This window comes from Amphiprion ocellaris, chromosome 8 (genome assembly GCF_022539595.1).
Source record: "Amphiprion ocellaris isolate individual 3 ecotype Okinawa chromosome 8, ASM2253959v1, whole genome shotgun sequence".
NCBI lineage: Eukaryota > Metazoa > Chordata > Actinopteri > Pomacentridae > Amphiprion > Amphiprion ocellaris.
Genome location: NC_072773.1, coordinates 32,150,080 through 32,167,091, shown reverse-complemented (window position 1 = coordinate 32,167,091; position 17,012 = coordinate 32,150,080). Strand labels below are relative to the sequence as shown.

The 17,012-nt window shown below is 40.5% G+C and overlaps 1 protein-coding gene across 3 annotated transcripts; it reads left to right on the top strand.

Moving 5' to 3' along the window:
* Positions 1-1,406: 1,406 nt before the first annotated feature.
* On the top strand, positions 1,407-15,750 carry srpk1a (SRSF protein kinase 1a). 3 transcript variants are annotated; one of them, XR_008602466.1, is made up of 16 exons: positions 1,407-1,504; positions 2,169-2,223; positions 5,379-5,506; positions 5,765-5,873; positions 6,031-6,118; positions 6,444-6,531; positions 6,978-7,084; positions 8,046-8,211; positions 8,295-8,320; positions 8,450-8,672; positions 9,537-9,926; positions 10,104-10,204; positions 11,103-11,210; positions 11,369-11,438; positions 12,516-14,032; positions 14,346-14,402. XR_008602466.1 is itself a non-coding variant. In XM_023267803.3 (16 exons), the coding sequence occupies exons 1-16, from the start codon at positions 1,492-1,494 to the stop codon at positions 14,528-14,530; spliced, it is 1,950 nt and encodes a 649-aa protein (XP_023123571.1). In that variant the 5' UTR covers positions 1,407-1,491; the 3' UTR covers positions 14,531-15,750. The 3 variants fall into 3 exon arrangements, 2 of the variants coding, with proteins under 2 accessions (XP_023123571.1, XP_023123570.1); XM_023267803.3 differs by having other exon boundaries at positions 13,940-14,032; positions 14,346-15,750; XM_023267802.3 differs by having other exon boundaries at positions 12,516-12,608; positions 14,346-15,750.
* The last annotated feature ends 1,262 nt before the right edge of the window (positions 15,751-17,012 follow it).

Here is a 17,012-nt window from a genome sequence, read left to right as displayed (position 1 = left end):
TGTACACAGCTTGATCCTCATTAGGGTCGCGGATGGCTGGAGTCTATCCCAGCTGACTTGGGGCGAAGGCAGAGGACACCCTGGACAGACCGTCGAAGGGCTGTTCATCATACCTCTAGATAGAATCAGAAAAACGATATGTTTCATGTTTTTCTTCTTGTACAGACTAGAGACACCAAACACTACATCATCAACACAACATCCTCACTGTGAAGCATGGCAGCAGCAGCATTATCATGTGAAGATGCTAATTGGCAGCAGGGCCTGAAAAGCTTGCAAAGGTAGAGGGTAAATAAATGCTGCAAAGTATAGGGAAATCCTGGAAGACAACCTGATGCAGGATGCAAAAGAACTTGGGAGAGGATTTTTTTTACACAGGAATGCTTTAAAGACAAGGCAAATGTTCTTGAATGGCCGAGTCAGACCTGAGACCTTAATTAAACTGGTGGATTTGAAAAGAGCTGTTCACTCTCAATCCCTGTGCAGCACGGCAGTTTTACAAAGAAGAGTAGGGTAAAACTGCAGTGTTCAGAAAAGCAAGGTGGACTGAGATCTGTCCACACAGGCTCAATGCTGTAAGTTCAGCCAAAGGAGCATCTAATGAATACTGACTTGAAGAGGGTCACTATTTATTATAGGTTTCATTGTTTAAATTGATTGTCTGCTACTTTGAGGAAAGCTGTTATTTCAAAATTATACTGACGATCATTTAATTTTGAAAAGCAATGAAAGGAGAAAACTTCCAAAGAGGGGGAATACTTTACACGGGCACTGACTAGGTTGGGATATTGCACTGTATGTAGCTTTGTAATTTCAATTTATTGCATTTTTTTCTATTTATTTTTCATTCTGTTTCTTGTATATGCACATAGTTCTCAATTGTCTTATGTAATTCAGGATGTCTATACAAGTAGTCTGCATGGTTACACGGTCTTGTTAATAAAATGTTTGTTGTCCATTAAGAGTGTGTGTGTTTTTTTTTTTTTTTATCAGATTGTAAAATGTCAAATATTTATTGATACCAGCCTCAAGTATCCAGTCTCCAGCATAGATCCTGTTCATTTTACCCTGCTATTGTTTGTACAATTTATTGTCATGAGCATAAAAATGTAATCCGTCCTTCATGTGCTTGCTTAATTATAGTATGCGGTCACCAAGCATTTAATCACCTCATCAATCAGGCAGATCATTAAACACTGTTGAAGCACCTGCCAACAGTTCTGGCCTTTGCCATGCAGTAAAAGGAAGTAAAAGGTTAAAACGTGAGTTCTCAGTCCAATCAGCGACAGGAGATAAAATGCTCCTTTATAAGGCAGATCGGTGTCTTTGCAGCCTGCAGGCTCAGTGTAGTAAAATCCATAAAAACGGTCTGATGCTCAGGTGCAGACGTCACTGGGGAAGCGCTCTTTGAGCAAAACGTCCGAGTGCGCATGCGTGGAACATTCGCTCACTGGTGGTGTAGCTAACGGCTAGGCTACGAATCCAGCCGACATGGAGAGGAAAGGTAAATCTTTACGCGACACGCCGCACGCTGTGTGAACAATGTTAGCCCGTATGTGTGTTGGCAGCACTGCTTGTGTTCCTACGCAGCCGCAAATGTGAATTTTAGCCGAGCTGCATGCATTCAGAGGCCGGTTTAATTGAACGCGTCTGTCACGCACTGAGCCGGAGCGAGCTACGTTAGCTTTCTAGACATTAGCTTTAGCTTCAATGGGACATGTCAGGATTAGCTAGATACGTGGTTTGTGGCTCCGTCCGTTTAAAACACAGCCTAAAACACCAGCAGCAGTAGCAAAGAGAGAATCTAGCTTCTGTTAAAGCAACCAGCCGCCCACTGACCTGTCTGAAATTACTTCATGCCACACTACTGTGTTTTAAAGGAGCGGTTACCTAGGTGGGTAGCTTAGTGATGTAAGTTAACGTTGGATGGGTTCCAGTATCAAACTGGGTAACTGTCAGACAAACGTATGTATTGCAATTATGATTTAGATCCTGGTCGTTGCAAACATGGCATTATACAACGCATAAAGACCGGGTTTATGAGCTGTGGGGTGAGGTAGTTGTGTACTTTCCCGCAGACTATTTCATCCTTTTTTGTCTCGAGTGTCAGCTGGAGATCAAAAGGCAACCAGACAATGGCAAAAATAATGTCTCTGGTTTCTTTTCAGTTCTGGCAATCCAGGCTAGGAAGAAGAGGGCGAAAGGAAAGAAGACCAGCAAAAAGTGAGTCTTTGCTCCATGTCAGCCTCGTCGTCTCTTCGTGTTGTGCAGTGCAGCCCCTCATACAAGCAGCTGCACTCAGTCAAATGTTGTTGTTTGTTGCCGTATCACACATGTGCTGTCTCTGCATTTTCCTGACTTCAATATGCAAAACTGTCACATGGTCCTTGACAGCATGCATATTCTCATACTTTCGTTTGGTCCGTGCATGCTGCAGAGTTAAAGGAGTAAAAGTCAGATTTATCATATCTCAAAAGAGTCACGAGAGTGAGCACACTTGGTTGGTTTCCATAAAGGTTTGGACAGTTATTTTAATGAGACATACATTGTAAGCTGTCTGTATAGAATGTGCAGTATGCAGTGCCTGATTTAACTACGTGAAGACTATGTCCTACTACGAAAATACTTATGAATGATTACATTACAATAATGCAACACTTGGGGCTGAAAATAAACCACTCGAGCGTTGATCTTCAGTCCTGATTGTTTTGGTGTACCTAACAATCTACTAATCATGCCTGCACTAGTGGCATCCTCCGGAGTGTTACATAACAGCCCGTGCTATATTTAAAACAAGGGAATGAAGAAGCCCACATCAGCCCACCGAAGCATGGTGTTTCAGTAAAAACAGTACTGTTGTGAATACTCACCTCCTGACAGTGTTTTCTTCGTGGCAGAAACGGGCACGTCCATTAGGCGTAAAGAATCATGTGATATTAGGAAACTAAATATAACTGCACACCCTACCGTTGCATGCCACAGTCATCCTTGCATACTGAGCGCTGTATAGAAGAGCAGTCACGTTGAGGACATAGTGGAGTGGGCTAGTTAAGGTTGTGAATCATTGCTCGTGGTAAATGTCAATGTAATGCTACACTCTGAAGGAAAATATAAATCAGAATAACTTAGGTGTTGAAGCATACAGTTCTCTTCACACTTAAAATAATGAGCGCCAGCGAAAATCGAAAGCACCCACACAATGTTTGATCCATGTTTTTTGTGATTTATTTATTTTTTTTAGATTAATTGTGGGAATTGCATTGCAGTAATGGTTTTGTTTATCTCTGTTTTCATTCTTTAATAGTTAATGAAGGTCCGTAACTGAGTATGAGAATCTAGAAGAATAATTTGCATTACTGAATGTCTTAATTACCAGAATTGCAGTAATGCAGCAGTAGTGAAGGCATGTCAAGGGAAAAAGCCTTATCAAAAATCTGAATAATTCAGTAATTAATTGAAGCTGTTTGTTTTGTCATCGGTGCACAAATGTGCATGGCTTCAGATAACCATGTCAGACACAGAGAAATAGGTTGCAGATTATGTGGAAACCAGAAGCCCATTTAGGAAACACTTCAGCCCAGTTTTGGGAATTTACTTGAATATGATCTCAGCTCTCTTGGCTCCCATATAGATGAGCAGCCTTAATCTCCACTGTGGGGGAAGTAACATAAGGCTGTTGCGCTTTCAAGTTAATATTAGGCACTGAAATGTACACACAGACGCACGTAAGTGTATATATATATATATATATATATATATATATATATATATATATATATATATATATATATATATATATATATATACACATATATATATACACATATATATACATATATATCCACACATGCACGCACACTCTGTCTTTCTATGATCCAGGATGTCAACAGCCGTACATCTCAGTCCGTTTTTGATCCTGCTCAGTTGCTGTAAAAAATAGCATGTTTCACTTGATTGAAATAGTGTAAGTGATATATTTATATTTCACATCTAAATAATTGTATTGCTGATTTGATGAAACCTGAAATGATATATTCTCATTAAAAAGCTGCAGCCCCTCTGCTGTATAATTCCTAAAGCATATACATTTTATGTTGAAAATGTACACTTATTGTAGGTCATCCTGTTGTTCAGTGATGTTGACTTGGATCAATAAACTGGAATTACAATTTAAACAACAGTAAATCCAAAATTTGATGTATAGACAACATATTTAATATACACAGACATTCTTCCATGTACCGCAGTATTGTTTTGAACACATTGCTTAGCTATTGTAATGTACAAAACCTTCTTTTTTTGTATTACTTTCTAAATTTTTGTCCTGTCTTCTGTGACTTGATCTGCTGCTCCTTTCACATCTGACAGTTTGACTCTATGACCGAACAGCTGTGTAATTTTGGGACACGATTACAGTCAGGCTTGCACTCTAATCTTTTTCTTGAAGATAAAGCATATGTTTTAAGTGCTTCAGTAGTCTGACAATCTGCACAGACAGATAAAGTCTTTGTTTTTTCTCCTTTCAATGCAGATGCAGTTTTCTTGCCTCATGTGGTTGTAATTTCCCAATGCTGAAATTCTGATTCAGTAGCTTTGATATTTTTCTGCATGCTACAGATAAAAAAAGTGGTTCAACGCTGTTTTTTTTTTTTTTTTTTAATTCTTTGATTTCTCTAAATGTTTCCTATACTTTGCATATGTATTATGTGTGGAAGGAGAAATGTTGATGTGGGTGTATTGTGGTAGGAAGGGTTTTGATGTGGACATCCTCTTTTCATCTCCAGCATTAACAAATTGTCGAAGTTGAAATGCAGTTGTTGTTTTCAGTTAGCATGAACTGTTAACTTTGATTGTTTTAAACGCTGATCTTTCAGATAAGTTCTGGCCTTGCTTTTCTATTTGTTTGAGCTGCTGTTAACGTTAATTAGTTTAAATAAAACTACATTGTGAACTCAGTTAGTTGGACCATGAGAGATCCTTACAAATCTTTCTTTTGTTGACATCAAGGTCAAACTAAGTCGCTTAAGCCAGGAACACCAAACCTCCCAACTTAATTTCCAGGGGACATGATTCAAATTAACAACCTGTCACATGTTTAAAGGTCTGTTGTCTGGCCAGTGGAGCTGCCGTGCATAAACGATGCCAGTTGCTGCTGCTTTATTGTTTTGTTTTGGGAACAGTTAGCAGCAATGCAATATCAGGATTTAGGTGTGGTTGAATTTAACTGTTAACAAACTCTTAGCTCAACATTTTATATATATTTGTTTACACAACACGTAGTTGTTGTCACTGTGAAGGTTGTCACTGAAAGGACTTGAAGTCAGGAAAGAAAAGAATATGTGTAATGAAGTCTGTGTTGGATGGTGTTTGTCTGTCAGGCAGCCAGCCAATCCCAGATCTCGACAGCCACCCCAGCTGGAAGCCTCGCCTCAGGAACCGGAGGAACCTGAAGAGATTCTCGGCTCTGATGATGAGGAGCAGGAGGACCCCAACGACTACTGCAAAGGCAAGTCCCAACTTACTCAGTGTGTACAAATGCACCAAACTGATAAGTTTAATGAAACAATTTACAGAATTTTCAGAATAAACTTCCCCAATAACTGAGTCATGCTAATTTTTTACTCACAATAATAAGCTGAAGTGTGAAGGTTTTTACATGATGGTTGCAATTATCAGAGTATGGCCTTAATTAGGCTGCACATGTAAATGGACTCTAGTTTTTAAATTGTCTAATAAGCATTTATTTATTTTTTTTGTTATCTAGGTGGCTACCACCATGTGAAGGTGGGAGACCTTTACAATGGAAAATACCATGTAATCCGGAAACTTGGCTGGGGGCACTTCTCCACCGTGTGGCTCGCCTGGGACATCCAGTATGAGAAAAACTTTCCTGCATATTCTCATTGCACTGTTTTGTTTTTGAGGCTTGATGTTGGATAACGGATACAATAGCAGCTGGCTCTGAGACTGTTGTGGTAGGACCTGGTAGAGTGCTTCCTGTTAGCGAATGTGACTTCTCTGTGGTTGCAGGGTGAAGAGGTTTGTTGCAATGAAAGTGGTGAAGAGCGCAGAGCACTACACGGAGACGGCAGTAGACGAGATCAAACTCCTTAGATCTGTAAGTAGCTGGGTTAATTGCTCACAGAAGGTTTTAATTGAAAATGCTCAAATCAGAATGCACAGTAAATATACACACACTTTTACTCCTGACATCAGTGCAGATACATTCATCAGTTCATGAGAATAGACATAACACAAGGACAGGACCTTGCTACACTGCAAGCCATTACACTCTACATTACATCTTGCATGATTACACATACTGTGACGGCTTGCATATGTGTTGAAGCAGTATTGCAATATGCCAATCCTAATCCAATTTAACATTAGTAGATGTAAATCCAGATTATTTGTAATACATTCTTACTTTTCTTTACTTCCAGGTTAGAAACTCAGACCCCAATGATCCCAACCGTGAGATGGTGGTCCAGCTGCTAGACGACTTCAAGATCTCTGGTGTCAATGGAACTCGTATCCTTCACAGCCAAATATTACTAATGCTTCCTGACCTTGCTTATGAGGTACATTTGATCAGTTAAATTGCTTCCTACTGGAAAGACTGAAGTCACCGCTGGTGTCAAATTGAGTTAAAAAGCAGTATGCAAGTAACAAAGTAAACAACAGGTGATGGGTGTCATAATGGAACCTTGTGTGTCCCAAACAGACCTCCACCTATCACAAAACATTGGCTGTAAGATCCCCTGAATGCCCCAGAGATAGCTATAGCTGTAATATGAGAGCCCCTGACAACAGGATAGTGTTTGCACTCCTATGACCTGCCCTCTCATCAGTATAAATAATGCTCCTCCTCATGTAGGTGAATGACTACATGGTCACTATGTACTTTAGTTCTAATGGGTTTTCCATTTTGCTGTATTTGCTCTGTAGTTTTTTATCTTAACTTCTGTGATCTTCAGATGTCTGCATGGTGTTTGAGGTGTTGGGACATCACTTATTAAAATGGATAATAAAGTCCAATTACCAAGGACTGCCCCTGCCTTGTGTGAAGAGCATCATAAGACAGGTAACACGAGACCCACAGCCATACCTTGATGACTCATGATGAATGTTCAGCTGCCACTCACGGTATCTTACAAAGGCCGTGTAGCCTCAAGGTGGAAACCAGTCAGGGCAAGGCATGTTGTGATAACTGAGCACATAAACAGTAAGTAAGGCAAACCAGTATAACATATATAAAGTGAGAAAAATCTTGTCATTATGTGACAAAAACTGATTAAACCTCTAGTGTGTAACTTCTGTCTACCCCTGAGATTAACCACTCGAACACTGTTGACTTGTGCTTGTGACTTATGCCTCGATTGCTTTTTTATTTAGACTCTGATCCTTCCTCTAAACAATGCATTTCCTTTTTTTATTTAGAGCGTCAGAAACTGTTCTTGGATGCTTCCTATGTTTATGTTTATACCTACTCTATTTCTGTAGCCATGGTTGCTCCCTTTTTCAGCTCTGGCAAACAAGTCATTGCCGGTTCACATAAAATGCTGCTGGTGCGCCACAGCGGGAATGTTGCTGCAAGCACCAGACTTAAAACTCAGTCACTGTGACATTCAGAGGGATTTAAATAGCACTAGTAGAATTAATCGGCATTTTGTGATTTTGTTTGTAAGGGCTTGGATATAGTGGTTGATCGATCATATGTAACAATCCCATAGTCCTGTTTAAAACATATATTACAAATCTCCACAGTGATAAAAGTGTACCTTGTTACTTATTTCTAAATTGTTGATTTTACGTTGGATAACTTATACAAATAGCAATTTACACTGATTCAATTTTTATTTTAGCTCTATGTTGTCTGGATTTGTGTTACTTTGAAACGTGTGTCAGATGTTATGTAATACATTTTACCTGTGTGTACAACAAAAAGACTTCGAGACTGCTAAGTATTGAAAAGTGCCAAGTTCAATTTGAGAAGGTCAGTCAGCTTTTACAATCAGGTTTGCTATTTTTCATTTATTTTTCAGGTTCTCCAAGGCCTGGACTACCTGCACACAAAATGTCAGATCATCCACACAGACATCAAGCCAGAGAATATCCTGATGAGTGTCGATGAACCTTATGTCCGGAAGCTTGCAGCTGAAGCCACAGAGTGGCAGAGGGCTGGGGCGCCTCCTCCCTCTGGTTCAGCAAGTATGAGCCCTGTACACATTCATGTACGCATTCATTAAGGCAGTTTGATAACAGTTTGTACTCACCTTATGTTCTCTTTTCAGTAAGTACAGCGCCGGCTCCAAAACAGGTACACACCCTTTATTATTTACTTTTTGCAAAGGACATCAGCGTCCCGTATTTCAGTGTGACACACTTTTGAAGCAGCCCTACAAATCAGTAAGCGTGCCATTTTATTTCCTTTATTCGTCTCTGACAGACCGTAAAAATGTCCAAGAACAAGAAGAAGAAGTTAAAAAAGAAGCAAAAGCGTCAAGCGGAGCTGCTGGAAAAGTGTATCTTGGACTTGGAGGAGATGGAAAAGACCACAGAGCCACGAGAGGAGGATGATGAAGATGACGAACCACAATCTCCAAAGGGACGGGCCTGTGCTCCTCTCAGACAGGTGTCTCTCCAGGAGCTAGGAAATGAGGAGACAGAGGGTAAGAGGCTAACATCAGTGAGAGTAATGTCTGCTGCCTAGTTTTTATTGCTGTCAGTCAAAGTTCTACCATGGTTGCGAGACAGTAATCAAATCTCTGTAGGGCTCCAGACTAACTTTTCCACTGGTAGCACTGATGCCACCAACTTTTTTGTTGGGTCACAGCAGCAGATGATTTAGTCGCCCTACCCCCACCTCCTTATTTTGGTCTAGCATTGCCACAGCTATTAATCCACTGTGCATACTGAAGAACAGCTGTTTTTGCATAGCCTCCTTATGTTGCACTGACGTTCTTTTTTTCTATTAGTGGAGAAAACAGCTACGCCTTTTGTGAGTGGAGTGCGTATTTAAATGTCAAGACTGCATATAATTGTTTTCGTATAGTGGTTAGAAGCTTAACTCATGACTGTGATTAAAGATTATTTGATTTTGCAGCCTTGCTGCTGAGCTAGCCATTGTAATTGGCTAGCTCCACAGTTCAGTATCTTCCTGCCTGCAGTCTGATCATCAGGTGTCTGACTCGGACCTCTCCCTCTCTGCCTCCTCTTTCCTCAATTTTGGTTGAGGAATGCACAACAGCTAAATAGCTTGTTTTACACATCAGGCAGGAACAGACTGACAGAACCACGGAAGAAATAAAAGTTCTGTTTTCTACCACTATGGCTAACGCAGTAGCTGCCTGTGCTGAACAACAAAACAGCTTGATGATCATCATTCACTCCCACGAATGTAACCACTTGAAATTTTAACTCACACACTCACAAATATCAGTCGCATATGCAGCCATTTGGTTGCAGTCTGGAGCCCTGCTCTGGTATGAGTCATTTAAAAATAATTATTTTCTGTCTTGTCCTAATGCTTTTAGAGAACAGTGTGAATGCAGATCTCCTGAGGGTGGGACCAGAGGAGCTGTTGGAGGTGAACTGTAACGGCCATGTGGAGGTGGAGCAGACACAGTCTCAATGGAGGGACGAAGACCAACACAATGGCAACGCAGAGTCGACAGAGAAATGTACCACTCCAGAGGAGCAACACAAGGAGTCCCCCGTCCACTCCATGTGCAACGGTGTAGACTCCACAGATTTCAATGAGCTGGACTCTGAGACTGAAGGCCTGGGGGCTCACAGCAGTGGAGTCACTGAGAGACACCTTCCTGCCGGGCTGGAGGAGGGAGAGCTGGAACAAAGCATTTTGCAGGAAGAGGGAGAGGACGAAGCCGACTGTCCTTATGGAACCCAAGAAAGCCTGAGAAATGGTCAGTCAGCCAAAACCAGGACATCAAACTGTGATGAGGTTTTCTTGGAGGCTTTTTACTCTGGCTGGGCTTGTTTGGAAGTCTAATAGACTCCTCAGCCATGTGAACTTTGAAATATTGATTGTTAGACTTATCTTTTATCCTTCTCTCTGTGTTTTTCTCTTTGCCCTGATATAGACAAACTAACAGCAGGATCCTTGCTAGTTAACCCCCTTGAGCCACTCAATTCAGACAAGATCAAGGTCAAGATTGCTGATTTGGGAAACGCCTGCTGGGTGGTGAGTACTCTGCTAATGGCCTGTGGGATTTCCTGATTAGAGATGAAGCCTTCCAGTTAGGGACACATCCAGTGTCATCTAGCTTCCAAAACAGAAATGCTTCAGTTTTCCAGCTTTCATATGAACTATTGATTTAAGTTTAGAAATGGATTGGAAGATACAGTGTGGTGCAGTTCTCTATTTCTGTAGGCTTCTGCAGAGCAAGTGGAGTCGGCACACATTTATAATTCACATATATTTTATTATCGTGTATAAAATATTTTTATCTTTATAACAGGATACGGTTTGTAGGTTCTGTTACCAAGGGCTGTCATGATCATGATTTTTTTTGTTGGGACTTAGTTGTCACACAAACAGTGTGATTAATGATTGTCTATTATCCCATAAATAATAATGATTGTCTTGTCTGAGGAGAATGATTATCTTTTTCTGTTCGTTTTATGCCTTTAGATTAAAGGCCTGTAGATTTATTAGCACCTTTGATTGCTACTTTTTCTGCAAATCTATCAAATCACCTCTAAGTTCCAGAGCTCCCCTTTTTCATTTGGCCTCCAACCACAATGGTGCTGTTGTGTTTAGGTTTGGAACTAAATCCACAATGTTAATACCAATAGAATCAGAATGCAATCAGTTGAATATTAGAGGTTAAGCTCTAAAACTTTATACTATTGTTTAGCAGTGGAAAATGACTTGTAAATCATGATTGAAACATGACATTGTGCATGTTTTTATACAGGTGAATGGAAACAATTACTCATAATTATGAACGGTGATCTTGGCCAGCTTAGATAATTGCAATGAGGTGATTATGTAATTTTTGTGACAGGCCTCTTGTTACGAACGTCATAGAATCTTGTTTTATAGGATTTGTTTCCTCTAATCTGTCTCCCTCTCCCAGCACAAGCACTTTACTGAAGACATCCAGACACGACAGTACCGGTCTTTAGAGGTGCTCATCGGTGCTGGATACAGCACACCAGCTGATATATGGAGCACAGCCTGCATGGTGAGAGGAAATCAAACTAGTGTGTTTTTAATTCTAAAACACAATAGTGTAACATGATTACTAACATTGTGAGTGTGTAGCTAGTCGTGGGAGGGATTTATTGAGATGTAGGCAGATTGCTTCCTACTGTGTTCATGATGATTGTTTTGTCTCCTCAGGCTTTCGAGCTTGCTACAGGGGACTACTTATTTGAACCACATTCTGGTGAAGATTATTCCAGGGATGAAGGTATTGCTGGGTCTTCCTCTTCTCGTTTACTCTCTTTTTTTATCCACTTTTAACTGCGCAGCATTAATCCTAAATGCTACATTCACTAGTTCTGAAATGTATGCTTCACTGATGAGGGACCTTTAGCAGTGGTGGTAGCTTTTAACTGTTATTGCGACTGTGAAAAGCTTCATGGTGCTAACCTTGTTAAATTTGCCTTCACTGGTGCTTTCTCGTGGTCATAAATTATTTAAAATATCCACATTTCTAATAAGAGTTTCACAGTATGCATGGCAAGTTCTTACATTCACTCCAAATTATTGTGCAGTTTGCACAATAATTTGGAGTGCACTTTGCTCAATGAGGTACTCCATTGCAATGAAAAGTGGAATGATCTTAAATTTAGAAGTGGGGAATAAAAATCATGTGATAAAGAGTACCAACATTCCTGTGCCTATTTCCTATCTTTAATGCCTTAAACCACTATTTCGCCACGCTGGAGATGGGGCCATCTCTTCCTTTCTTCTCTTATCTCTCTTCATCTCCTGGTCTGTCCCTGCCCACTCTTCTTGTTCTCCTCCTAATGCTGTCTTTATGGTGATGTTGGCTTGCTGCTTAGCTTGAAATTTCTGTACTGACTTGATTCTGCTTTGGCATGCCAGGTATGTGCTGAGATTTAACCTTCAGTGTATCGGCATGTCCCGCAGCTGTGAACTGGCTTTTTCACTTAAAGCACACGAACTCAGAAATCCATTCCTTTCTATTCTTGCACTGCTTTATTTATGTGATCATCCTGTATCAGAATCTGGTGTACGTAGTTTAGCTCTAAAGGTCTTGTTTTCAGTCTGACTTCATATCCATTGCTTGTTTTCATATGCGAAAGTGAATGACCTACGTGTTCAAATGTGTGTAATAGATTTGATATCCAAAAATAACACAAGCATTCCATCCACGTGCTTCTTGTTATACTAGGCTGTTATCATCCATTGTTCCTAATACATTGTTCCACATGACTGTTTGCCATCTTCTCTCCCCTCCAAACCACGTCTCTGTGATTTTCTGTCTCCCCTCTCCTCTTCGGATGCGCCTCATTTCCAGACCATCTTGCTCTCATGATTGAATTGCTCGGTAAAATCCCTCGTCACTATGCTCTGAGTGGGAAATACTCACAGGAATACTTCACCAAGAGAGGTACGCCACCCCTCTGTCTGTGGCTCGCTCTGGGGAAGGTGGACGGAAGGACGACGGAAGAAGGTTTCCGTCGGCAGGCTCAAACCTAGCAGAGTTGTTGGTGTGTACAGACCAGTTGGCGTAATAATCAACACAGAGCAATAAATGTCCTAATATTTCAAAGTAAAGCACCTCTGTTACTTTAAACAGAACCATCAGACGTTGATTCAGTGTCAGTAGTTGCGCCACAGATCGCCAGGCTCAGATTCATACAGTCTCTCTTAGTTGAGGATGACTTGGCTTGGCACTTGATAGTTTATTGATCCCTGTCGAGGTGATTCTCATGATCTTTGTCCTCCACGGGGAGAGTTCAGCAACAGCTGTCTGATTTTATCTAATACATTTAACTCTTATAGAATTATTAGATGAAAGAACAAAAAACCAGAGAAAATGTCAACTTCTGTTGTAACTTTCCGGTTTATTTACAGATCTTGAGTGTACGTATGTGATATGCCTCATCAGGGACCTCAAAAAGTACAAGTCTTAATGTTTACAACAATATGATAATTGATGTATAACACTCATTATTCCAAAATAACAAATTTATCCATAGGGGATTAACTATGACATGGAGTCTTGATATTATCACCTTTGTGATGGTTCAGCATACTGAGTGGGATTTGTTGTTTTCATACGTTTCGAGGGTGATTCAAATGTCAGGACTTCCATATTTACACATAATAAAAGTGTGAAAAAGGATTAAATTGTAGTATGAATAACTTCAATGCATGTAAACAGTTATATAAACATGACAAATACTTCTAATTTACAAACATTTGCCACAAATCAGTGGGATTTATGTGCATTTTATTCTTTTAGTGATTCCAATTGCCGCTATTTTTAAAAGTAGCACATTTTCTCACATTGATGTTGTTGCCTTCGTTTGTTCACATAAAAGGTGCCACAAATAGTTGAGAAAGAGGTGGTCAGTGTCTGGCTTCAGCCTATAAACAGCTGACCAATGACCGTATAATGCTGGAGTTCTTTCTTTCTAGTATGAATTTTATTTGTGCCCATCCACTGATTCTTGATTCAGAGCTGGAACACATCATAAAACTCTCCAGCTCTTGTAATGTCTGGTGGCCCTGTTTGCTAATTTTCTAACCACTGGTCTGTGCACTCGTCCTCTGCAACAATCAGGCCCATGTTTGCGTGCCATCGGCCCGACTCTTGGTTCCCTCAGCCCTCCTCCCACACACCCAGAGCAGGCCTGTGACCGGGACACTGTCTGATGAATCTGTTGTTTGTCTTGTCTGTCTCCTCCTCTCCTCTTGCGACCGTCTGCTGTGTAGACCATATAGCGCTGATCATTGAGCTGCTGGGGAGTGTCCCACGCAAACTCATAATGACTGGCAAATATTCCAAGGATTTTTTCACCAAGAAAGGTAAAACAGAAGTGCCGTTCAAGATTACAGTGAGTTTTCCCTCTAGACTTTGGATCATGTCCTAAGTTTATGTAAGAGTCATAACCGTCTTCAGTCGTTAAAAATGAAATGTTTTCCAGCATATAATGTTTCAATTCTGTTTTGGAAATACAGTTAACAAAGGTAAATATTTAATGTTTAATGATATTAAGATTGCGTATGCGTGATGTTTTCACAGACTAAACTGCCCTGTAGTGAATTAAAACCTGGGAAGTTGTTGTGCCCTGTAGCTGCTGCTCTCTGATGCAGAGCCGTGTGTCTGGTTTGCCTGCAGGTGATTTGAAACACATCACCAAGCTGAAGCCGTGGGGCCTGCTGGAGGTGCTGATTGATAAATACGAGTGGCCCCGTGAAGAAGCTGAGTGCTTTACCGACTTTTTGCTTCCCATGCTGGAGCTGATCCCCGAGAAAAGAGCCACAGCTGCAGAGTGCTTGCGCCACCCTTGGCTTGCCCTCTAGTGGAGACCTCCAGCTATTGTACCTCTCTTCCCGCCCACCTTCTCCTGAGACTGCAACAGATCACTTTCCAGTTTGGGCATATCAGATGAATATTTATTTCTGTTTTTGTTTCGTTGTTTTGGAATTTCTTACGTTCTTGTTCTTGAGCTAATGCTTTTGTGTATGTTTGCTTTGCCTTCGTTGGTTCTTCTCTCGGTGTGATGACATCAGGAATCCAGTGGATTTTTTATTACTTTGTGGTCATGTTGGCTCCAACTGCTGTGCTCCGTTCGCCCACCCAGCTAAGCAAACCTTTCATTGTACTGCTAGTGACTCATCCTTGTTTGTTACACTCCTGCACTAAAACCCAAACAAATCAAGGATATGTAGCCTTTATTGGTCAATTTTGTCCCCTTACAAAGGACTCGCTATCACTTTTTTTCCTTGTACGTTTTCATTAGTGTTGTGTTCCTTTTTTTTTTTTTTTTTTAAATGAATAATTTTATCTTCTATTACACATGTAAGGTATACATTTTGTATTTGTAAAGTAGGCTTAGGAAGTTGCACACTGGGCTGACATTTACACTGACTGTGGTGATGTTCATAGCATTTCTTCAAATGGGCTCTCTAGTTTCTTACTGAAATATCCACTTTCTGATAAAGTAGGTCGTATTTAGTCATACAGATCCGTTGTCACCGGCTGTTTAGTGTGGTTAGTTGATTATAATAATGAAATCTTTCATTCTCATGGGAGGCTGGTATTCTCATACACCTATTGCAATTCAGGTATAGTGTTTCAAGGTTTCAACAAGACAAAATGTTCAGAAGCCCAATTTAAAGGAAAAAAGTGAAAATAAACTGTATATATCTGTACCAAAGAGTTTGCCTTTATGTATATTACAGTTATGTACAGTTTTTAACAAATCTTATATCTTAGCTAAAATTATTTAGCTGGGTAGCTGTGTTTTAATAAAGCGTATGGAAGATGTGTTTGAGCTCAGTTGTGTGTATGGCCAATTGTTCAATAATGTCACTGTTTTTACCATAGAAATGGTGAGATCTGATGTTGTGTAAGGGTGTCCCAAACTGATCATATCACAGTAACCTATGTTATCTGTTGAGACCTAGGTAAAAACAAATTTACGTCAGTGTCAGATTCAAGAACATAGACTCTGTGTGAGCTGTCAATTTACAAAACTGTACAACACACCATACAATAAACAGATCTTCATACAATACAACACGATTGTGTCAGACTCATTTATTGGGTGACCTAAAATTTAGTTGAGTTGTCAGCTTTTTGAAGCAGTGAAGAACAAAGTATCAGTAAACCAATACATGTAGAAAACAGCAGCACAAATACACTGCCTGGCCAAAAAAAAAACAAGCTGCCACCAGGGTTTAACAAACCGTGAAGAGCCTTCCACTGGATAATTACTGCAGTGATGAATACGTTTCAGCTGCAACAACTTATTTAACTCTAGCTGATGCAGTGAGGAGCTTCTCATTTCTTAAACAACCATGTTGGAAGACAAATCCTGTGGTCATTGAGAGGATGTTAATCTGTCTCAGGAGGATCAAGTTATTGGCCTGCATCAAGCAAAGAAAACTAAGGAGATTTCTGAAACTACTAAAATCAGGTTAAGAACCATCCAACGCATTAATAAAACCAGGAAGGATAGTGGAGAACCATCGTCTTTGAGGAACAAATGTGGTTGGAACAAACTCTTAGATGATCATAGGAAATCACCAGTAGAACTCACGGCTATGTTTAATAGTGAAAGTAAGAACATTTCCACATGCATAATGTGGGACTGAACAGCTGTAGCTCTAAGAAAACTACTGATCAGTGAGGCTCATCAGGAAAAGAGGCTTCAATTTGCTAGGTAGCATAAAGATTGGATTCTGGAGCAATGGAAGAGAGTCCAGATTTACCCTGTTCCAAAGTGATGGGGGCATCAGAGTAAGAAGAGAGGCAGATGAAGTGATGCACTCATCATGGCTAGTGCCTACCAGCCTGTGGGGGTTAGGATTATGATCTGGGGTTTGTCAGGTTCAGCAACGTTATGTTCCCAAAGAATGAGGTCAGCTGATACCTGAATATACTGAATGACCAGGTCTTTCCATCAATGGAGTTTTTCTTCCCTGATGTCATGGACATGTTCCAAGATGACGATGCCAGGATTCATGGGACTCGCATTGAGAATGAGTGGTTCAGGGAGTATTAGACGTCATTTTCACACATGGATTGTCCTCCACAGTGTCCAGACCTCAGCCCCATTGAGAATCTTTGGGATGTTCTGGAGAAGACTTTGTGCAGCGGTCCGACTCTCCCATCATCAATATAAGATCTTGGTGAAAAATGAATGCATCTCTGGACAGAAATAAGTGCTGTGACTTTGCAGAAGCTTATCGGAATGATGCCACAGTGAATGAGTGCCATACTCAGAGCTAAAGGCAGTCGAGCAAAATATTAGAGTTTGCAACTTTTTTTTTTGTTTGA

What these genes read in the sequence shown, in the direction of transcription:
- srpk1a (XM_023267803.3), top strand. An exon ending in TGGCTCGCCTGGGACATCCA is followed by an intron (nt 5,874 to 6,030) that starts GTATGAGAAAAA and finishes CTGTGGTTGCAG; the next exon opens with GGTGAAGAGGTTTGTTGCAA. An exon ending in AGATCAAACTCCTTAGATCT is followed by an intron (nt 6,119 to 6,443) that starts GTAAGTAGCTGG and finishes CTTTACTTCCAG; the next exon opens with GTTAGAAACTCAGACCCCAA.